Source organism: Saccopteryx leptura, chromosome 6 (genome assembly GCF_036850995.1).
Source record: "Saccopteryx leptura isolate mSacLep1 chromosome 6, mSacLep1_pri_phased_curated, whole genome shotgun sequence".
Taxonomy (NCBI): domain Eukaryota; kingdom Metazoa; phylum Chordata; class Mammalia; order Chiroptera; family Emballonuridae; genus Saccopteryx; species Saccopteryx leptura.
The window spans coordinates 28624032-28647464 of record NC_089508.1 but is presented as its reverse complement, the minus strand read 5'-3'; the positions used below and the strand labels follow the sequence as shown (position 1 = coordinate 28647464).

At 46.8% G+C, this 23433-nt stretch overlaps 1 protein-coding gene across 2 annotated transcripts in view; it reads right to left on the bottom strand.

Moving 5' to 3' along the window:
* The window catches only part of DPF3 (double PHD fingers 3), a 255213-nt gene extending 234396 nt beyond the window's left edge, over nt 1-20817 (bottom strand). Inside the window, exon 1 of one of the 2 annotated variants that reach the window (XM_066388432.1) lies at nt 20750-20817. In XM_066388432.1, coding sequence (XP_066244529.1) covers nt 20750-20751 — 2 coding nt within the window. In that variant the 5' untranslated portion in view covers nt 20752-20817. The remainder of the gene's footprint in view (nt 1-20749) is intronic. The other variant, XM_066388433.1, reaches the window with a different exon arrangement.
* Nucleotides 20818-23433: the final 2616 nt, after the last annotated feature.

Sequence of the window (23433 nt, the reverse complement as noted above, 5' to 3'; positions counted from 1 at the left end):
ACATAGTTATCATATAACCTGGAAATTCTACTCCTAGGTACATATTCATAAGATTTAAAAACATATGTCTAGCCTGGCCAGGCAGTGGCGCAGTGGATAGAACGTTGGACTGGGATGCCGGGGACCCAGGTTCGAGACCCCAAGGTCGCCAACTTGAGCGCAGGCTCATCTGGTTAGAACAAAAGCTCACCAGCTTGGACCCAAGGTCGCTGACTCGAGCAAGGGGTTACTCGATCTGCTGAAGGCCCGCGGTCAAGGCACATAAAAGAAAGCAATCAATGAACAACTAAAGTGTCGCAATGTGCAACGAAAAACTAATGATTGATGCTTCTCATCTCTCCATTCCTGTCTATCCCTCTCTCTGTCTCTGTAAAAAAAGAAAAAAGAAAAAAATATGTCTAGCCTAACCAGGTGGTGGCGCAGTGGATAGAGCATCAAACTGGGACATGGAGGACCCAGGTTCGAAATCCTAAGGTCTCCGCTCATCAGCTTGAGTGCGTGGTTGCTGGCTTGAGTGTGGGATCATAGACATGACCCCATCTATGGTTGGTGGCTTGAGCCCAAAGGTTGCTGGCTTGAAGCCCAAGGTCGCTGGCTTGACCAAGGGGTCACTCGCTCCGCTGTAGCCCAATCCACCCCCCTCACCCCCATCAAGGCACATATGAGAAAGCAATCACTGAACAAACTAAGGTTCCGTAACGAAGAATTGATGCTTCTCATCTCTCTCTCCCTTCCTGTCTGTCCCTATCTGTCCCTCTCTCTGTCTGTCTCTCTGTCACAATAAAATGAAATGAAATAAAATAATAAAGTTAAAAAAAAATAAAAACATGTCCAGCCCTGGCTGGTTAGCTCAATTAGAACGTTGTCCTGAAACACCAAGGTTGCAGGTTTGATCCCACGTCAGGGCACATACAGGAAGCAGCCAATGAATGCACAGATAAGTGGAACAAACAAATGTTTCTCTCTCTCTCTTTCTCTCTAACATCATTCAATTTAAAAAATTTTTATTGCCTGACCTGTGGTGGCGCAGTGGATAAAGCATCGACCTGGAAATGCTGAGGTCGCCGGTTCGAAACCCCGGGCTTGCCTGGTCAAGGCACATATGGGAGTTGATGCTTCCAGCTCCTCCCCCTTTCTCTCTCTCCCTCTCTCTCTCCTCTCTAAAAATTAATAAATAAAATTAAAAAAAGAAAAAAATTTTTATTGAGTGATTATAGCAGGAGGGGAAGTGGGAGAAAGAGAAACAGGAACATTGATCTGTTTCTGTATGTGCCCTGACCAGGGATCAAACTAGCTGAGCTATCGAACCAAAACAAATCATTCAATTTTTTAAAATTTATTTAAAAAATAGGCCCTGGCTGGCTGGCTCAGTGTCAGCCCAGCATGCAGACTTCCCGGCTTTGATGCCCAGTCAAGGCACACCTGAGAAACGCCCATCTGCTTTTCTTCCCCTCCCTCCGTCTCCCATTTCCCTTCCTCTTTCCCTCTTGCAGCCAGTGACTCCATTGGTTTGAGCATCAGCCCCAGGCACTGAGGATAGCTTGGATGGTCCAAGCATCAGCCTCAGACTGTGAAGATAACTCAGTTGATTTGAGTAGTGGGGGGTGCTCGGTGGATCTGGTCAGGGTACATGCAGGAATCTGTCCCTAAATTTCTCTTCCTTTCACTTAAAATAAATTTATTAAAAAACAAAAATAAAGCCAGATAGCTTGGTTGGTTAGAGCCTCATCCCGAAACACAGAGGTTGCTGGTTTGATCCTTGACCAGGGCACATACAGAAATAGATCAATGTTTCTGTATCTAACATCAATAAATACATTCAAAATAAATAATAAAATAAAATAAAAACATGTCTACACAAAGACTTATATTTGAATATTCATATTAGCATTATTCATAATAGTCAAAAAGTAGAAATAACCCGCTTGATCAGGTGGTGGTGCAGTGGACAGAGCGTCGAACCGGGACGCGGAGGACCCAGGTTCAAAATTCCAAGGTCGCCAGCTTAAGCATAGGCTCATCTGGTTTGAGCAAGGCTCACCAGCTTGAGCCCAAGGTCACTGGCTTGAGCAACAGGTCACTCGGTCTGCTGTAGCTCCTCCGGTCAAGGCACATATGAGAAAGCAATCAATGTACAACTAAGGAGCCACAATAAAAAATTGATGCTTCTCATCTCTCTCCCTTCCTGGCTGTCTGTCCCTCTTGTCCCTCTCTCTGTATTAAAAAAAGTAGAAATAACCCAAATGTCCATCAACTGGTGAATGGATAAATAAAAAAATGTGATCTGTCCATACAATAGATTATTCTACCATAAAAGGAAATGAAGGGCCCTGGCTGGATAGCTCAGTTGGGTAGAGCATTGTCCCAAAGCACAGGGGTTGCTGGTTCAATCCCCAGCCAGGGCACATACAAGAACAGATTAATGTTCCTCTCTCTCTGTCTCTCTCTCTCTCTCTCTCTCTCTCTCTCTCTCTCCTCTTCCTTTCTTGCTGTAATCAATAAAAAAATTTTAAAAGAGAATGAAGTACTGATACATGCTATACATACTTAGACACTGAAAACATGCTAAGTTAAAGAATCCAGACACAAAAAGTCACATATGTTGCTTGATTCCATTTATATGAAATATTCAGAATAGGGAAATCTACAGAGACAGAAGCAGATGAGTGGGTGCCAGGTGCTGGGGAAAGTGGGGAGCGAGGAGTGACTGCTTAATGAGTAGGAGATTTCTTTTAGGGGTGATGGAAAATGTTCTCAAATTAGATAGTGGTGATGGTTGCAAAACATCTTGAATATACTAAAACCCACTCAATTGTACACTTTAAAACACTAAAAATCAATGAACTGTACACAGTTAAAATGGTGGACTTTATGTTATGTGAATTTTACATCAATAAAAAATATTTTAAATAATAAACTCACTTTACAAAGTTACCCACAGCCTAGAAGAGCTGGAGGAGAAATTTCTCCAGCTAGCAACAGGAACTTCAGATATTCTGGCTAAAGAAGTCAAAGAACATGCTTCTCAAGAGACTTTTAAGTGTCTTCATATGTCCCTGGGTTGGGGGTAGATGGCTGTGCGGAACAGTAGAGATGACCCAGCCTCACGGCCAAGGTCAGGTGCCTCACTTCTAAGACCCCTAGATGTCAGAGTGACAGGGAGACAAACAAGCTGTGATTTGACCTACAGAGAAACAGCAATCAGGCACGACCTGGGCATAGTTACCCCCAATGACAGAAAAGGAGAAATGATTTACAGGTCTGGGGTCCCAGAAGTCTTAGAATAGCATGAATCTACTGGTTCATGCTCCTTATTTAACTCTGCAACCCCTAAAACCCTTGCCCTGTGTTCAAGATGACCCCCTGAGACAACATTCCAAGCTGTCCAGTGTCAGTATTCACCACGTATATAGCATTTTCACGGCCACATATTACATCAGGACATTGCTCTGAACCTCGTCTCTTTGGGCTTTGGACATAAGCGACCTTGAAATTAGAACAACTTACATGGTTTACACCCAGCTCCCAGCTCAACACCATCAGCTGCAAAAGTCAAGGCCCAAAGAAGCCGAGTAAGTGCCAAGAGATAGAGGGTGCACTCATCAGAGCCTCCGAGGAGAACGTGAGGCTGGAGCTCCAGGGTTCCGCAGAACTTCCTGCCGATAATTTCATCTTTCCACTTCCCTCTCTGATGATGTGCTTCCCTCTCTTTTTGCTCCCTTCTCCAGCCAAACTCCCAGGGCAACCTTATCGACAAATGCAAACGCTTCAAGGAGGCTCACCACCACTGCAGAGAAAGACTATCAGAGCAAAGAGGCCAGATCAGAGTAGAAAGCAAAACCTCTGGCCTGTTCTAGCCACTGGATAAGCAACCCCTCCCACGTCCTCCCTGCCCCTGCCGCCCCATGGGAAAAGGAGCACAATGAATCCAGGCCCTCCCTTGGTGTTCTGACCATCTCATGGGAGATTATGACTACCCCGTGGTTGCCATGCCTACTGTGATGTCATCCCTTTATCATTCCATCTGGGTGGATTTTTTTTTTCTTCTCTCTAAAGGACACTCTCCTATCCAATGCCTGGGAGCCTACTGGGAGCTCCAGCCCTTGTCCTAGCTAGATCTTGGTAAACCACACTGTCCGGAGGCCTCAGAAGACTTCATAGGCCTAATAGGAGACAAGAAGAGTTAGAAGCAGCTCCTAGGATGCAGAAAAGCTATTGACACTGGTCAATCAATCCCTATATTTAAGCAGAACACAGATTCTACCTTCCCTCAAAAGTGCTGGCAGGAAAGGGATAGGTGGTAAGGTCCCATTAGCTTGACTCAATTGCTCAGAAGAAAATCACTTTTTAAGTAAAATAAGTGCGAAGAAGAGTAGGATGGAGGAAAAGCTGCTGCACAGATCCCACAGTGCATCAGGCCCAGGGGACCGCAGAGGAAGGGAGAACAGCGTTTCCTAAATGATGACCTCCCACCCCGTCCAGGCAGAGATCTCAGGGGGTCCATGTCAATGAAAAGCGTTTCCTTGGGTTCCGACTGTGCGCCAGGCACTGTGCCAGCTTCCGAAGACCTGGTCCCACTCTTTAAGGAACTAATGACGAGATCACTATTCACAATCATAATTTTGTTCCACTAGAAAAGATCAAGAGACTGAGGCTCTGTAAGACCATGCGGTTTGTCCTGGGCCCTGTGGTTCAGTCTACACCCTACTACACCCTACACCCTACACCCTGTGGGAAAAGTATGAGCGTGGGCAGGTCTGGCCCCCCAGTCCTCAAGTGGAGGAGACAGCCTGCCGCATGCTTTCTCCTCATTCTGACCCGTAGGGCTTTTCCTGGGCAGGGAAGGAAGGCAGCAGGCAGTGGCTTCAGCCTCAGGCACGGCATCCCCACCAGAAGAACGGCAGCCATGTGCCTCAGAGAGAGAGGAGGGCCCAGGGAAGGCCGTCGGCGCCACCAGCTTACCCTCTGCAGCCAAGTTAACCTCTACACTACAGGCTAGCTCCTGGAAGTTATCAATGCCATTGTGAACACACAGCACCTGGTAGGAAACAGTGGCCCTGTCACACTAGAGACATCCAGACTTACTCAATTTAAATGGCGTTAACTATTCATGTCAGCATCATAGTTGTTTTCTTTCTTTCTTTCTTTTTTTTTTTTTTTTTTTGTATTTTTCTGAAGCTGGAAATGGGGAGGCAGTCAGATAGACTCCCGCATGCGCCCGACCAGGATCCACCTGGCACACCCACCAGGGGGCGATGCTCTGCCCATGGGGGGGGGGTCGCTCTGTCTCGACCAGAGCCACTCTAGCGCCTGGGGCAGAGGTCAAGGAGCCATCCCCAGCAGGAGGGGAAGAGAGAGACAGAGAAGAAGGAGAGGGGGAGGGGTGGAGAAGCAGATGGGCGCTTCTCCTGTGTGCCCTGGCCGGGAATCGAACCCGGGACTCCCGCTCACCAGGCCGACACTCTACCACTGAGCCAACCGGCCAGGGCCCATAGTTGTTTTCAACCAAAACCTAACACACACAACTGGCCTTATTCTTTTCATCAGCAGCAAGAGAAAAATCCGACCTCCATTTTATGAATGAGAAAACCCAAGGCAAAGAAAAGAGAAGCAGTCACCCCAGGTGACACTGATTTGCAGAACTGAAATTTTTTACCTTCAGTACCCACTTAGGGGCACCGTTGGCAACAGCACAAGTGCCTCTGTGATCTGGGAGGAAGTCACATTACCAGGCCACCAAACAAGCCACTACTGTTAGTTCTTTTGTGTTTAGTGGGCCGCGGGATGGGGGTGGTTTGGCAAGGAGAAATAGAGATCCCCATGAAAGAGCCCAAGCATTCACCCCCAAAGTGGCTGCTGATACAGTTCAGGGGCCAGCTGTCAGACTTACTGACACCGTCTTCCTTTTCAGCAAGCCGGCCTGCCTCTCACCTGTCCTGAGGTGGGTGTCCAGACGCCCTACTTTTCCACTGAGCCCGGCTCCCTCGGGAACTGAGTCCTGAACAGGCTGTTTGCCCTTCGCCCAGGTAAGGAGCTTTGCCATCCAAAACGGGGCCAGCGAGTCCGCAAGGGAAACACTAGGTGGTGGCTTGCTTGTTTTCATCGCAAAACCTCTACTTTAGGACCCACAGCTGGGAGAGGGCCCTGCAGAGATCTCACCTTGGATCAAAGCAGGTGGGCCCTCATCACACCCACTGAACTCTAAGCTGGGATGAGAACTATAAAAAGCAAAAGTTCTGGAATCAGGAGGGCCTGGGCTTGATCTCAGAACCACCCACTCACTGTGAGGCCTTCAGGTGCTTGCCCTTGGTTTTCTCATCCATAAGATGGGGATAAAAATATCTAACTTTGAGAAATTTTGAAAATGCCAGCACATTGTAGGCACTTCAAGGTGGTAGTTATGTTACCAGGTTGTCAAACGCAGCAGGGTGTCTGTGCTCAGCCACACACACGTTTCTCTGATCCACCCCCCACAATGTCCTTCACTTGCAACAGAACTGACCTGGGGGTAAACCTGCAGCCACAGAACCCGGCTCCCACCCTTGCTAAGCTCTCGGACCCATATACGGCTCATGCCTTGTTCTTATTACAATCATTATTTTGTTTGATTTTTAAATTGATTCATTTCCCTATGCATATGTACATATGTATCACATGCATATGCATATATATATAACTTATTCAGATGGCATTTTATCACTTATGCTATTTTCCTATCCCAACCCTTCCACATCAGCATCTCCACCCCCAGCCCTGCTTTCCCTGGGTAGCCCATGTTAACATCTTAGTTTGTGTCTGTCCACCTTTTTCTCCATGTTCATGTAATTTTGACACACACTTGCACATACATACATACATACACATATAGTGAGGCTTTGGGGAGTGGTTATTTAACAAAAATAGAATTATATATTGTATATCAACTGTAATTAAAAAATTAGACCCTGCTTGACCAGGCGGTGACGCAGTGGATAGAGCATCGAACTGGGACACAGAAGACCCAGGTTCGAGACACCGAGGTTACCAGCTTGAGCGTGGGCTCATCTGGTTTGAGCAAAAGCTCACCCCAAGGTCACTGGCTCAAGCAAGGGGTTACTCAGTCTGCTGAAGGCCCGCAGTCAAAGCACATATGAGAAAGCAATCAATGAACAACTAAAGTGTCGCAACAAAAAACTAATGATTGATGCTTCTCGTCTCTCTCTGTTCCTGTCTGTCTGTCCCCGTCTATCCCTCTCTCTGACTCTTTCTCTGTCTCTGTTAAAAAAAAAAAAAAAATTAGGTTCTGGCCAGTGGCTCAGTTGATAGAGCATCAGTCTGGTGTATGGATGTCTCAGGTTGGATTCCCAGTCAGGGCACACAGGAGAAGTGACCGTCTGCTTCTCTCTCCTCCCCCTTCTCTCCTTCTTCCCCTCCCACAGCTAGTGGCTCAACTGGTTCAAGCCCAGGCACGAAGTATAGCTCCACTGGAGCACATCAGCCTCAGGCACTAAAAATAGCTTGATACTCAGGTATCAGTCCCAGAGGGGGTTGCCAGGTGGGTCCCAGTCAGGGTGCATGCGAAAGTCTGTCTTACTATCTTCCCTCCAACCTAAAAAAAGTAATAATTAAAAATTATTTTTAAACACTCTCCTCCCTCTTGTTTACTCTGCCATACTTTGCCAAAATACTTTCAATGGTTCTATAATGATCGAGGTAGGAAGGTACCATAGCTAGTGGGCCTTTTCCCTACTGATGGGTCCGCAGTTTTCAATCTTGGCCACTACAAAGAAAACAGCAATAAATTCCTTGTACATATGTTCCTAACCAAGACCATTTTCTAACCAGACAAAAATGCCAAGCTCCAGAATGTGAAAGTCACCCATCAAAAGGACCTCACCGTGAGCTCCAGATACAGCTACACCATCCTTAAAGTTCCTCTTAGAAAAGGGCCCGTCTGCCTGACTGGAGGTGGCACAGTGGATAGAGCATTGACCTGGGACACTGAGGTCCCGGGTCAGAATCCCAAGATCACTGGCTTGAGCGTGGGCTCATCCGGCTTGAGCACAATCGCATCAGCTTTAGCACAGGGCCACCAGCTTTAGGATGAGCTCCTTGACATGATCCCATGGTCGTTGGCTTGGGCCCAAAGATTGCTGGCTTGAACAAGGGGTCACTGGTTCAGCTAGAGCCCCCTATCCCACCTCAAGGCACATATGATAAGTAATCAATGAATAACTAAAGTGCCACAACTATGAATTAATGCTTCTCATCTCTAGGAAAGAAGGAAGGAAGGGAGAGGGGAGGGGAGGGGAGGGGAGGGGAGGGGAGGGGAGGGGAGGGGAGGGGAGGGGAGGGGAGGGGAGGGGAGAATAAGAAAAGGACCCCTCACCTCCTAGAAGTGCAAATCCCGGGCCTGGGTCTGGCCTCCAGCCCTACCTAGTTCTTTCAGGGTCTTACTGGACCCTGTGAAGTCAACTCTGCAGGTCTTAATTTCCCCATCTGAAATAAAATAAAAACTGCCCTGTGCTGCAGGATAGAAAGTGCTTTTCTGAGAGATGTTTATGAGGGAGCAGTGTGTGAAATAAGATTTTTTTCTGTTATTCTATGGAATGTTGTCTCTAGCTTGTTGTTTGGGGCCAAAACTAACAGATTTCAACTGAATTCTCTTCAAGATCAGAAGTTTCTGGAGCTGAACGTGAAGAACTTTTGTCTTGCTGCATTCCTTGAGTACCTTACACTGTGGTTGTTTACAACCAAAAGTCAGGACTAGCCTGACCAGTGGTGGCACAGTGGATAGAGCATTGACCTGGAATGCTGAGGTCGCCAGTTCAAAACCTGAGGTCGCTAGCTTGAGTGCGAGCTCCCCCTGGCTTTAGTGCAAGATAGCAACCTTGAGCATAGGATCAGATAGATCCCAAAGTCGCCAACTTGAGCCCAAAGGTTACTGGCTTGAAGCCCAAGGTCGCTGGCTTGAGCCCAAGGTCACAGGCTTGAGCAAGGGGTCATTGGCTTGGCTTGAGTGGTCACTGGTCCAATCTGGTCAAGGCACATACCAGAATTCAAAACTAAAGCAAATCAACGAGTTGATGCTTCTCTCTTCCTCTCCCCCTATTCAAAAAAGAAAAAGAAAAAGAAAAAAATATCTGGACTAAGAAGAAAGACTTTTGACTTTCCACCTGCCAACTTGGTCAAATTCCAAAGAGAAGCAACTGTCATTAAAATCATGACAGAGGCCCTGGCCGGTTGGCTCAGCAGTAGAGCGTCGGCCTGGCGTGCGGGGGACCCGGGTTTGATTCCCGGCCAGGGCACATAGGAGAGGCGCCCATTTGCTTCTCCACCCCCACCCCCTCCTTCCTCTCTGTCTCTCTCTTCCCCTCCCGCAGCCAAGGCTCCATTGGAGCAAAGATGGCCCGGGTGCTGGGAATGGCTCCTTGGCCTCTGCCCCAGGCGCTAGAGTGGCTCTGGTCGCGGCAGAGCGACGCCTGGGAGGGGCAGAGCATCGCCCCTGGTGGGTGTGCCGGGTGGATCCTGGTCGGGCGCATGCGGGAGTCTGTCTGACTGTCTCTCCCCGTTTCCAGCTTCAGAGAAATACAAAAAAAAAAAAAATCATGACAGAAATGATCCAGTGAGTAAATTTTGGGAAATCAGTAATGTCACTGATGTTTGGCTTTCACTCAAAAGTTCCCAAAGCTCTGTCCTGACCTGTGGTGGCGCAGTGGATAAAGCGTCGACCTGGAAATGCTGAGGTCGCCGATTCGAAACCCTGGGCTTGCCTGGTCAAGGTACATATGGGAGTTGATGCTTCCTGCTCCTCCCCCCTTCTCTCTCTGTCTCTCTCCTCTCTCTCTCTCTCTCCTTTCTAAAATGAATAAATAAATAAAAATAATAATAAAATAAAATAAAAGTTCCCAAAGCTCTAAATTTCATTCAATGGAAGGTATAAGGCATGTTGGAGGATGGGAGATTCCTTCTTTTTCAGGGAGCATAGTGATTAGTATTTTCTGCTCTTAAGATAAAGCAGACATTTTAGGAAAATAAAGAAATCCTAAAGTTTTCATTTCAGCAGTGTTGGGCAAACAAGTTTGTAACAAGTGTTTTTTAGGTTTGCTCGCTTGTATTGGGGCAGTGCCAAGAGTGTATCTCTATGGAAGGCTGCCCGTGCTTGCCCTCAGGAGTGCAGATTGCCTGCTTCCATGGAGAGGGGATGGTTTGCTATTGTTTGCCAGAGAAGGGGAATTTCCACAGGGCCTGTTTGGCTGGGGAGTGCAGAGGCTGGTGGGGGCGCGGTGGAGCGTCAGCCTGGCGTGCGGGGGACCCAGGTTCGGTTCCTGGCCAGGGCACATAGGAGAAGCACCCATTTGCTTCTCCACCCCCACCCAATTAAAAAATTAAATAAATAAAGAAAGAAAGAGGCTGGTGGGGGCGATGAGTCTGGGTGAGTCGGGAGAATGAGTCTGTTGAGTCCGGAGTGCTGAAGGGCTTGGGAGCCCTGAGAGAAAGGGAAGTGGTCTTCCCTGCTGTTTGCTCATCTGCAGTTCCAAGACTTTAATAAACAGAATGACCCACCACTTTTGGGCTCCACAGTTCCTTTATGGCCTACCCCAATCCAATAAGAACCTGCATGGCCATGGCAGCAACCACTGGCCTTACAAGGTGGTAGTTTTAAAAGTCTTTCAAGAGCCTCCAAAAAAGAAGCACTTAGAGAAACTTATGTGGATCTGCCCAGTTACCATATGGCTCATACACACAACAGGGAAGTAATAGGAATGGTGAAGTCAACTGAATCAGTGTAATGCTATTCTGCTTTAAAACTCAAATCAAATCTCAATATGGAATAATTCTCTTCATCAACATCAAGCAGATGACCAGCACTCCTACTCTGGAAGAGCACTTGGCCACATCTATCAAACAGCTTACCTGTGACCTAACTGTCCCCTGGGAGTTATGCGCACTTCAGGTCTCCAAAGATATGTACCAGCGAGTGCGACTCACAGAGGTCCCCAATTGGAAACTGCCATGTGCCCATCAAGAGCAGGACAGTCAAAGAAACCACAGTATGCTCACATGACAGAATACTATATAGCACAAAGAATGAACAACCTACAACTACAGCCAGCACTATGGGTGAATCTCACAGTGTTGAAGGGGAAATCAAGGCACTAAAGTGGACATACTAGTCCTGACCAGGTGGAAAGCATTGGCCTGGGAGGCAGAGGACCCAGGTTTGAAACCTCGAGGTCACTGGCTTGAGCAAGGCTCAGCTGGAGACCACCCCCCACCCCCACCCCCAGCAAGGCACATAAGAGAAAGCAATCAATGAACAACTAAGGTGCCACAACTATAAGTTGATGCTTCTCATCTCTCTCCCTTCCTGTCAGTCTGTCCCTGTCTGTCCCGCTCTCTCTCTCAAAATAAATAAATAAATAAATAAATAAATAAATAAATAAATACTATTGATTCAGAGTGCCCCATGGATGGTGTTGTCCAGGCACAGACTATATAGATTTGGCACTTTTGATAAGCATCTTGGTTACTACACATATAATGTCATGCAGAGATAATAGCAAAGTTTTGCCTGAGTCTTCCATGAATGGGACATCCAAATTTAGACAGCTCCCACTACAACCTCCACCTCCTCAATAAGCGTTTCTTAAGGAAGGAGAGTAAAAGATTGATCCCAGTGGTAAGGAACAGTAAAGGCTCAGTGGTAACTAGTGATAGAAAAGAAATGAGGTTCACAGAGCTGGAGAATATATGGGTGAAAACCCTTGGGACATGACTACCTGCAGACTCAGGCAGGCTAGGTGTGGATCCTTGTGACACCTAGCGGTCAAGTTCAAGAGGTCAGCTAAGGTGATGAGAGTCAGGCAGGACTGTGACCACCTCTGCCTGGCTGCCCTGGAGTCTTCACCTGCCACCCTCGCATCCCTGGCCCACCTTTGCTGGCCTCTCCATGGCCACAGGCCGGGTCCCAAACACGTACAAATCTTGCAGTATGTGTTCCCTTCTCTATGTCCATTCCATTTCTTGGGAGTCAATTCAATGTTTTTAGAGTAAAAAATGATACCCATTGTGACAGACACAGCATCCAGTGCTACTTTCCAGATATTTGGGAAGTCTGAGTCTAAGAATTGGGGGGTGGGGGGGAGGCAGCGGAGTACGAAAGCTCCTCGAACTCCCCCAAATGGGACAGTACAGAGAAAGTGGGCAGAAAAGCCTTTTCCAATGTCTGATTATCTCCTAAAATCTATCCACTCTGTGAGCTGCCAAGGAAAGTTAAGGCTCTTGTTCTGAAGTGAGGAAGGTTCTCTTTCCATATGACACCTGCAGAAGGACAACATGATACCCTCTGCATATCATAGGACACCGGCTCCTGGTAAGAGGACACCCCAGTCTCCTGCCAGTGCAGCACCTTGGGGGAGTGGCTTTTCCATTTTCTCCTCTTGCTGGAGGGGCCCTCGGGAGGCCACCAGGGTCATCCCCAAGAGCAAAAGTCTCCCCAGCTCCCTGGGAGGCCTCACTGTTCACTCTTCCTTTTATTTAGCTAAGTAGCGGTATTTTTAAAGAATTTATAGAACTCTACCTGGAGAAACACCCAGCAAGAGCAAGAGGGGCCTTTACTCTTCCAGCAGAGACCTGTGGACCAGGTGCTAAATTCATTGGCTCCTGCTCAAGCTTTGGAAAGCAGAGCATGACCTTGAAACATCCTGTCTAAATCCTTCCCCTAGGTCCAGTCTAGGCAAACATAAATTGATTCTATTATTTTCAAAACGCCAGCCCCTTCAGATGGCCTTTTTAATCTTCATTAACATTTCTCAGTGATGAGAGAGGCCAAGGGTTCAACACCCAAAGTTGCAATCAAAGAGACACGGCCTGTCGGAAGTTGTAACACTGAGAGGTAACAAATCCATGAACAATTCTCCAGATATCCTTGAGTCAACCAACTTTCTCAAACACATCCCATCCTCTCTCCACAGCAAAAATAGCTTACACTTCTTGAACACCGACTCTGGGTCAGACCACGTCCTAAGAGCTTCACGTGGATTAACTCAGTTAATCCTCACACCAACCCTGTGGCATAGGTGCCAGAGATAAGGAAGAAAGCTGGGATTTGAATTCAGAAGTCTGATTCCAAAGTCATGGTTCCCATGAGGGCCACAACATATTTCTCTGCCCAAGGATTATAGCTGGTGTTTTTTTGTTTTTGTTTTTTTGTGTGACAGAGACAGAGAGAGAGAGGGACAGACAGGGACAGACAGACAGGAAGGGAGAAAAACGAGAAACATCAATTCTTTGTTGGTGGCTCTTTAGTCTCCTTAGTTGTTCATTGATTTCTTTCTCATATGTGCCTTGATGGGGGGGGGGGGGGGCTGCAGCAGAGCAAGTGACCCTTTGGTCAAGCCAGCAACCTTGGGCTTCAAGCCAGCGACCATGGAGTCAAGTCTATTATCCCAAGTTCAAGCCAGTGACCCGTGCTCAAGCTGGTGAGCCCAAGCTCAAGCTGGATGAGCCCATGCTTAAGCCAGCAACCTCACGGTTTCGAACCTGGGTCCTCGGTGTCCTAGTCCAATGCTCTATCCACTGCACTACCGTCTGGTCAGGCTATAGCTGGTGCTCTTGACAGAAGCTTTTACCTGCAATAGGTGCATTCATTTACTTCTCCATCTCCCTGAATAATAACTGCTAACTGCCCCCTCAGTATTCATCCTCCCTCCCCTCTTCCTCCACTCCCAAGTTTTATCTAAGAACATGGCCATCTGCTCTAGACTACATTTCCCAGCATTCCTTCAACTAGATGTGGCCATGTGACTCAATTCCAACCAGTGGATGTGAGTGGAAGCTCTTATGACAAACTGCTTGCCTTAGATTTCCTTACCTCCTACTTTCCACATCCCGAAACACAGAGATACAAAATAGTAAAAAAAGCTGGGTCCATGAATGATTCAACCTAGGATTTATATGAGAGAGAAATAAACCTCTGTCTTTTTTTTTTTTTTTGCATTTTTCTGAAGCTGGAAACAGGGAGAGACAGTCAGATAGACTCCCGCATGCGCCCGACCGGGATCCACCTGGCACGCCCACCATGGGGCGAAGCTCTGCCCACCAGGGGGCGATGCTCTGTGGGCGTCGCCATGTTGCGACCAGAGCCACTCTAGCGCCTGGGGCAGAGGCCACAGAGCCATCCCCAGCGCCCGGGCCATCTTTGCTCCAATGGAGCCTTGGCTGCAGGAGGGGAAGAGAGAGACAGAGAGGAAGGCGCGGTGGAGGGGTGGAGAAGCAAATGGGCGCTTCTCCTATGTGCCCTGGCCAGGAATCGAACCCGGGTCCTCCGCACGCTAGGCCGACGCTCTACCGCTGAGCCAACCGGCCAGGGCCAAACCTCTGTCTTATCTAGCTATTCTATTTGGGGATCTCTGTTATAGCAACTTCCCCTACAGTTTGATTCAACACCTTAAGGCCTAAACCTTGTTATATTCTCAGCATTTCCCATCCTTTCTTAGTGCTTGAAACATAGTAGTTGCTCATTGAGTATTTGTTAGATGCAAGAAAACACTATTATGTAAACCAGGTGCTATTGGAGCCAAACAGACTTACCCAAGTTCAGTAAATGACCCTTATCCAGGTGGGTAAAATGTCTCCTGCTTTTGGGGGGGAAACTGGAGCTCAGGCTAGAGAGTCTATGTTTTAGGGAAGCATTTTCAATAGGGAAGGAGTCAACTCTACTGCATCTGTGTCCTCTCTCTGCTGAGATGGTAAAGGCTGTGCTTCACCACAAGTTAGCTGAGGTTACAGCTTGTCTCGCAATAATGATGAGCTTAATCTGAGCACTTACTATGCGCCAGGTACTGTTCTAAGCACTTCACATACCTTGCAGCATTTGTTTTCATTTCATCTTCACAACCCTACAAGGTTATTATCCCCAAACGAGCACACCAGGCTCAAAAAGAAGTTAAATATTTTGCCAAAGTGACAAAGGTCGATCCAACTCCAAGCTGTTTGAGCCTAAACTTATTCTCTTCTTACCCACTCTGCCTCTCTGCCTCTCTTCTATTCCCAACTATGGTTATAAGTTTGGAGGCTGGACGAAATTCTGTGCTTATGTGAATAGATGCCTAAGGTACAGGGCTTCTAGTGTGGCCGGGACACTTTTTCTCTGTGCATGATTGGTGAGGGGCTGCAAACACTGAGCAGGCTACAGCAGGGCAGAGGGCAAACAGCCTCAGTCCCTGGGTCCACCTAGCTCCCTCTCGCTCTCTCCTGCTCCCTGGGCTGCCCTGCTGCCCCCTGACCTCTGCACTCTGCTGCCCACGCGGCTGCCACCCACAGCCTGTGCCCTTTCCCCTCAGCTACCTCCGCTAGATTTGCCCTCCTGCCTGCCTCCGTGCCCAGCTCTTGCCAAGCCTTGCAGCTCTCCTTGCTGACGCCGACAGGGGCCAGATCCGCCCCTCTAACCTGACGATGGTGTTGTCCAAGTTTCACATCCCACCTTCTCCCCAACTTTGTCGTCACAGCCATTCTTCATCTCCACCAGCTCCTGCTTCCCCATTCCTCGATTCAGCAAAGCAGGGTTGGTTGCCAGGTAGGGAGGCATGGAGCAGGCTTTACCCCAGAGGTAAAACTAGTGCCTATGAGCCAACTGTGGATCCTGAGGTGGTTTATTTGTTGTTGTTATTGCACTGAGCTTTTTGAAAACTAAATTAGTTACACCAGAAGTTGTTAGAGTTCATATACAAATGCAGATTTCAAGCCTCTCTTGAAAAATCAGGAGCCCTGGCAACACTGAGCTCACCTTCCCACGTGGCACGTGCTGGAGTTAAATCCAAACAGCCACTGGATGGGCATCAACTTCCATTTTGCCCCAGTCCTCTCCACTCCCTAGTCTACTTTGTCCATCCAGACATCCCTTGACTTGTTTGCACAGCCTGCCTGGCCCGTGGGCATTGGAGTTTGCAGTGCCTGCCATCGTGTCTCCATTTTGCTGACAAGCAAACTAAAAATGGAAAAGAGAAATTACTCTTGCAGGTCTTAAAGTTGAGCTCATCAGCAAGCCCACCTGTGGCTATCATTAGATAATATTTATCAAGCTCTCGGATGTCCCAGGCACTGTCCAGAGCATCACAGAGGTTAAGATACAGGTCCCTTAACCCTACCTCTCTAGACACTACCCTCATCCACACTGGTGCTCCAAATGCATGGGCATGCCAAAGAAAGGCACTTAATTTTTTCAACACCCAAGTCACAAACATCTCTTTTATTGTGTGCCATGATAATCTGATTCTCTCACCCCAAGATTAACTTTTCTCAAATCTATTGCTCAGATTATATATACCCTGAACCTGCTGAGGTGTGACCTTTCCGTAATCCCCTTTGAGCCTGAATCCTGAAGGGGTGTGTGTGAATGCATGCATATGCATACACGCATGTATACACGCATGTGCTTCTGAATTAACACGCTATCTTCTTGTTAACTTCCCAGGCAGGTGAGAGGTCCACATTTGCCCCAGCTGGTGAGCCAGACAGTGTCTGTTCCACGAGCCCACAAAAAGGGGGTGCAGCTGCTGATGGTTGCCTCTGGAATGAGGGTTCAGGATCGTTAGATCTCAGATTTTTCAAGAAGCCAGGGATATAAATTTAGGAAAATGAAACAATGGTTTCTACTAATAAGCCCTTGGTGAGAAAACAAGCCCCTCCCCACCCCAAGGGCAAGACTTCTTAAAGACCAGGTGCTGGAGGGTTAATAGAAACACCAGGAAAAGAAGGCTCCCCTGGAAATGCCGCATCTGAACGAAATGGTGAGCAGCAGGTCCTTAACCCTCATCCCATCCTGAGGCCCATCCTAGAACTTGGAAGAAAACCCTATCGTGCTTGCCTAGTATTGTCCTTCACTTTGTCCTCCATGATGACAAGACAATTAAGTATGTCTTTGACTAATTGTATTTTAATTCCCTGTTTGGTCCCTCCTTAAAACAAACCTTTTTTCCCCCCTCTTATCTATCTTCTCCTTGGAACCTTCATGTTCTTAACTCACTGCATCACCTGGATCATTCCAAAAAGTAGGTTGCAGCTTCCATTTCTTTGATTAAACAAGTCTAACAAAGGATTCATTGAGATGAAAATGCTTATCTTGAGGCAGGTAACATCCTTTTCTTTACCACACCACATGCAATTTACATATAAATGGGCTGGCAAAGGGACTTCTTTGAGAGGTGGCGGATTATAACTCCTCTTGTTCCTACACTTATAAAGCTTTTTAAAAGGGAGAGAAAAGAACAATTTCTCAACAAGAAAATGTCACAGATGGCCACAAACTAACTTCCCGGGGGATGCTCATTTTGCTGCAAGTACTCTCTCCAAGTGAAAAACGTGCAATGTACATACAAACTGTCCACTCGAGGATCGGCGCCACCTACTTGGGTGATCGCCCTTTTAATGTGGGTGATGAGCAGGCAAACGATATGCCCAGAAAGACAGCCAATGAGAGGTCCGCTCACCCTGCGTCCTGATTGGCCAGACTTGGCACCAGCTGGAACCCGGGCCAGCTTTGAGGACAGCAGCGCGACTTGATAGGATTCTCTGTTCAAAGCATAGAGCAAACATCAATTAATCCTCAAAAGATGCTTTCAAGGAGAACATTATCCCTTTTGAGGATGTGGAAGCTAAGAGGTGCCCACAGGTAGTCGAAGGGAGGGCAGAGGAGAAAAAAAGAAGACTGGGCTCCGAGCCCCGGATCTGGTTCTCGGGAGAGAGTCAAGTTGCTGGACAAGAATAAACCTACAGAATTGGGGCAAAGGAGGAGGCAGTGGAGAAGCCGCTGCTTTGTAGGGTGCCCCGCAAGGTTCCTACTGCTACCACCCAGAGAAGCCTGCAAAGTGAGATAGGGCCTGAGTCCTGAGCATGGATGGCTCTCTCTGCGCGCGCCAAGCCGGGAACCAGAGAAAGAGTTCAAATCACTGGGCTTGAAATTTAGCCATATGACCATTTAGTCTGTGGGAGGGGAAAACTGAAATCCAGATCCTGTTAGCCACACAGAGACTATTTTGGTAGCTCCCCCTCTCTCCACTTTCTTGAAAGGGGGCGGGGGAAGACTTGTGAGTGTGAACAGAGGCAATGTGCCTTCTGGTCTGTCTTTCCATCTTAAGAGAACAGATCCCAAATTTCCTACAGCTCACACTGGTAAGGATCACAGCCCGTCACCGTGTTTGGCAATAAACATCACACTTTCTCACATTACATATTGCTTTGACCTTTAATATTCTGTTCTAAGATACCTGGAAAAATTGTATGCCACCAATCAAATGTTATAAGAACACCCACACTCTCTTCTCCACTCACACAGGCAGTGAAGCTACCTTACACGCTGATTTCTACATAGAATGTTTTTAGCCTGTGTTTTGTTAAAAACTTAGAATAACTTTCTTTGCCATATACCATCCCTAAAAGACAGCCAACAGCATGTGCAAATTATAGGGTTATTGGAGATATTTGTGTTAATAGGATTTTCCTGAAGGGTCTAAATCAGTTTTCTCTCAGTTTACCATACAGTCAAAGAAATAGTGAAATTACCCTACAACTGACTTTTTTTTGTTGTTTTTTGCTTGTTTGTTTGTTTGGTTTTGAAAGACATAGGCAAGAAGGGAGAGAGATGAGAAGCATGAACTCAGAGTTGTGTCACTGTTTAGCTGTTCATTGCTTCTTACACTGGTCTCAAGCCGAGCCAGTGGTCCCTCGCTCAAGCCAGCAACCTTGGGATCATGTCGATGATCCCGCGCTCAAGTTGGTGAGCCCGCGCTTATGCGGGATGAGCCTTGCTCAAGCTTGTGACCTCAGGGTTTCAAACCTGAGACTTCAGTGTCCCAGGTTTGAAACCCTGGCACTGTATCCACTGTGCCACCACCAGTCAGGCCTGGCTTGGTTTGTTTTTTTTAAATTCAGTTACCAAGAGCTACTCTGTCATGGCCTTGCGCATACGTATGTGTGCTTTCAGCGGCATAGGAAATATCTGGAAGGGTGTACAAAAAACTGTCCTTAACTGTGGGCAGGCAGCAGCATGGGCAACTGGAGAAGTCTTTACTTTTTGTTCTTTTTTTTGTTTTGTTTTATGCCAGGGGTCCCCAAACTTTTTACACAGGGGGCCAGTTCACTGTCCCTCAGACCGTTGGAGGGCCAGACTATAAAAAAAACTATGAACAAATCCCTATGCACACTGCACATATCTTATTTTAAAGTAAAAAAACAAAACAGGAACAAATCCAATATTTAAAATAAAGAACAAGTAAATTTAAATCAACAAACTGACCAGTATTTCAATGAGAACTATGCTCCTCTCACTGACCACCAATGAAAGAGGTGCCCCTTCCGGAAGTGCAGCGGGGCAGGATAAATGGCCTCAGGGGGCCGCATGTGGCCCGTGGGCCGTAGTTTGGGGACCCCTGTTTTATGCCCTTCTGTACTGTGCATTCTCTATAATCCAGTGCATTACATTTCAAATGTTTAAAACTATAACATGAAAACACTACTCTAAGATCATTAATATTTTCCCCAAAGTGTGGCACCCATATTGCACCAAGCCAAGAAAGAACAGTATCTCGAAATCCACTTCACAGAGGAGGAGGTTGGAGCTGTATCAGGAAGACACAGAGTGAACTCTGAGACAAGGGAGATGACTCAGGCTTCGTGACTTGACTTCCTGGGGGATCGCCTGAGAAACATGGCTGAAAGGCTGTCATTCTACAGAGCCCAAATACAGCCCCTGCTCCCATCGCCTGGTCTCTACAAAGGGCCAGAACACACACACTCACAAAACCAACAGCTAGGCTAGAATCCCTTCAACTATTAAAATAGTCTTTTTCTTCTCATAAATAGACTTTTCACCCTGGCCAATGGCTCAGTGGACAGAACATCACCCCAGAACATTGAGATCGTGGGTTAGGTCCTCATTCAGGGCACATACGAGAAGCAGTCAGTCAATGAGTGTATAACTAGATGGAACAACTAAGTAGAAAAACGAGTTGATGCTTCTCTCTACCTTTCTCTTCCTCCCTCTTCTTACTCCCTCTCTCATTTTCTCTCTCTCAAATCAATGAAAAAAAATCAAAAAAGAAAAAAATAGACTTTTCAAGGGACACCAACACGTACCATCATCTTTTTTTAAAATTAACTTTAGAGAGAGGAAGGGAGAAAGAGACAGGTACATTAATCTGTTCCTGTATGTGCCCTGACCCCGAGTCAAACCAGCAACCTCTGCACTTTGGGATGATGCTCTAACCCAGTGGTCCCCAACCCTCAGGCCGCGGACCAGTACCGGTCTGTGGGCCATTTGGTACTGGTCCGCAGAGAAAGAATAACTAACTTACATTATTTTTGTTTTATTTATATTTAAGTCTGAACAATGTTTTATTTTTTAAAAATGACCAGATTCCCTCTGTTACATCAGTCTAAAACTCACTCTTGACGCTTGTCTCAGTCACATGATACATTTATCCGTCCCACCCTAAAGGCCAGTCCGTGAAAATATTTTCTGACATTAAACCGGTCTGTGGCCCAAAAAAGGTTAGGGACCACTGCTCTAACCAACTGAGCTATCCAACCACAGCTGTTCCACATTTAAGTGAATATTTAGAGACTATTTCCATTGGAAGCTTGAGAAATGGAGATCTAACCTCAAAGGGCCCTTACCAGTTGCAAAGTCATTAGAAATGAAGTAAAATATAAAAAAGTATTGAAATGATGAGGCCAATAGGAAAATCCAATTCATAAAACTTTCACTTACATCTTTTGTTTGTTTGTTTGTGAATACAGCTAGATACAGTTGAGATCAGCAAATCAGTAACTGGAAATCTGAAATGAAGGAAAATGTACATCCTGAGTCACTTGAACTCCTGGTATTTGGCAGAGCTAGGCAGCAGGATCAAATCGTAGATTTCCACCTGATCCTGAAATCAAAACTCTCTAATAGCCCTGGAAGTTCTGCAGCTAGTCAGTTACTGTTCATACTTCACTCATCACGATCCTTCAAGTCACTAGAGCAGGCGTGGCCAACAGTTTTTGCTCCTCGGGCCAGATTAGAAAGAAAACTTTTTTCATGGGCCGGATGAAATATTAAAATAAAAAAAATGTTAAATACAAAAACAATTCGTTTAAGTAAACAAAATTTTATTATGTAATTTGTTGATGAATAAATAAGTAATTTAGTACAACAAATTAACAAAAAAAAAACTAATGTGACATGTTGAGGCGCTTTGCATCACCTATTATTTTTTTAATATCTGGCTCTATACTTGTACTAGCTATTCTTAACACAGCCTCCAAATGTAAATCATTCAATCTTGATCTTGTACTTTTATTTAGATTCATTAAAGAAAAAGTTTGTTCACAAACATAAGTTGAGCTGAAGATTACTGAAGATATCGTAGTTTATGTATAACGATTTAAAAGTAGCACTAATTTTATTTCCACAATGCGTGGTGCGGAGAATATGAAAAATTTAATTGCGGGCCACATAAACTCATTCCGCGGGCCGGATGCAGCCTGCGGGCCATATGCTGGCCATGCCTGCACTAGAAGGAACCCAGATTTGCAACAAACGAAGATGCGTTCCTTTGGGGGCATATCTGTCCTTCCCATTCTACTTTTGCCCTCTCCTTTCAGAGACTGATTTAGAAATGAAGGGAAATAGGCTAAGAAAACTCTCACCTTTAATATTAATAAGAACTGTGCAGCCCTGGATGATCAGAGCCCAGACTATAGGACTTGAAAGAGCAACTGAGACTTTGATATGGAATATGAAAAAGTAACAGGCAGAAGGGCTGGCAGGACCAGACTGGGAGGCCCCAGGCCCAGCTCCTGCCAGTTTCAGTACTGACTCACCAGTGACGATCGCTCTGATTATATTAAGCAAGAATGATGTAGACCTACCTCGCCACTTTTTTTTTTTTAATCTAAGATAAATGAAATAAAATCTCAAATGATTTATTTGCCATGACAAAACACACACATACATGCGGGAACTAGGAATTGAGCTCATCCTTTGCCTTCTTTTCAAGGAGAATTTCACATGTACTGTCTCATTCTTATCCCTGGTGAGACCGCAGGCCTTTATTATTAGCCCCATTGTGCAGAAAAAGCAACTGAGGCACAGACTGATGAACTGACAAGGGTAGCATGTTGTATAGAAGCAGCATGGATCTGTTCAGTACATTGAAATGCATTCCAATGGTATACTGGGCTAGTATGTAACCTATGTATGAACTTGGTCCAAAGCAAACACATACATCCCTGGGTCATGAAGCCAGGAGAGAACATGGCATCAGGAGTGACCACCAGGGTGCTGTTTGCTGGGATCTTAATGGCACAAGGCACGAATGAGCCCCAGGAGCCCCAGATCGTGATACCTGCACTCAGGTGTCATTTCTATTCTTAGGCAGGGGGAAACTGATGTTCTGGGTGGGGTCTGCAACAACCACTGCTATTGGAGAACTGGGTGAATTGGAAGGAAAGACAGAAACAAGTGTTTGGTGAGTGTCTTCCATAGCCTGGCCTGGCCTTGGGGCCTTCATATTAGGTGGTTTCAGACAAGGAGTGATGTGGATGTTCTCCATCAACAGAATAAGGTGGAGGCTGTCCATGGCTACTTCCAGCCCAAACAGATCACCAGTCACCGTCCCACCCTAGCCCATTCCTCAAATCCTCCTCCTTCGTCATCCCAGAATGCTGCTGGGGGTTCTCCAACCCCACAAATCCTCCCACTGGATCCCTTTCTCCAACACAGACGAACACCTTTTCTTCTCTTACCACCCTCACTGCAGCCAGCAGCACCCACACACAGCACGACAGAACACCCTCAATTCACTCAGGAATCCATGAGGCCACTATGGGGGAAGAGGGAGGGGAGAGGAAGAAGGAGGTCACAGTGGCAGACCAGTGGTTCTGGAAGCAAGCATTTCCCAGCCTGCTTTGTGAAGACCCCCAAACCCTGAGAGGAAGGGGAAATGCATACCAGGAATGCAGGGGGACTGGACAGACCCATCTGGCGCATGGATCCCACCCCACAGGAGACATTATTTTGAAAAGAGTGCACATCTGACCAGAGAAGAAAGAGACTATGCCCAGGCTTACAGGCATAGCTGTTACCTCCTAGACCTGCCTCCCTTTTCCCAGCCTCGATTTAGAGAAAATGGCTAAACCAACCCAAACCAGAAGTGTGAATAATGCAGGGAGCCAGCTCTCAGGCCTCCCACACAGGAGGGCATGGCAGGCCGCACAGATGGCCTTCTGCATGCACAGGCCACAGCACTGCTGGGGGAGGGGGGACTGAGATTCCAGCGTAGCCTGTATGCTCCTCAGTAACTACACAAGAGAAAGTGGGGCTCCCCAGGAGAGGTATGAAATGTAGGGTGAGGACCTAGGAGTGCATGGGAACGTGCCAGCCACCCTAGGGCAGACACCAACAGCTGC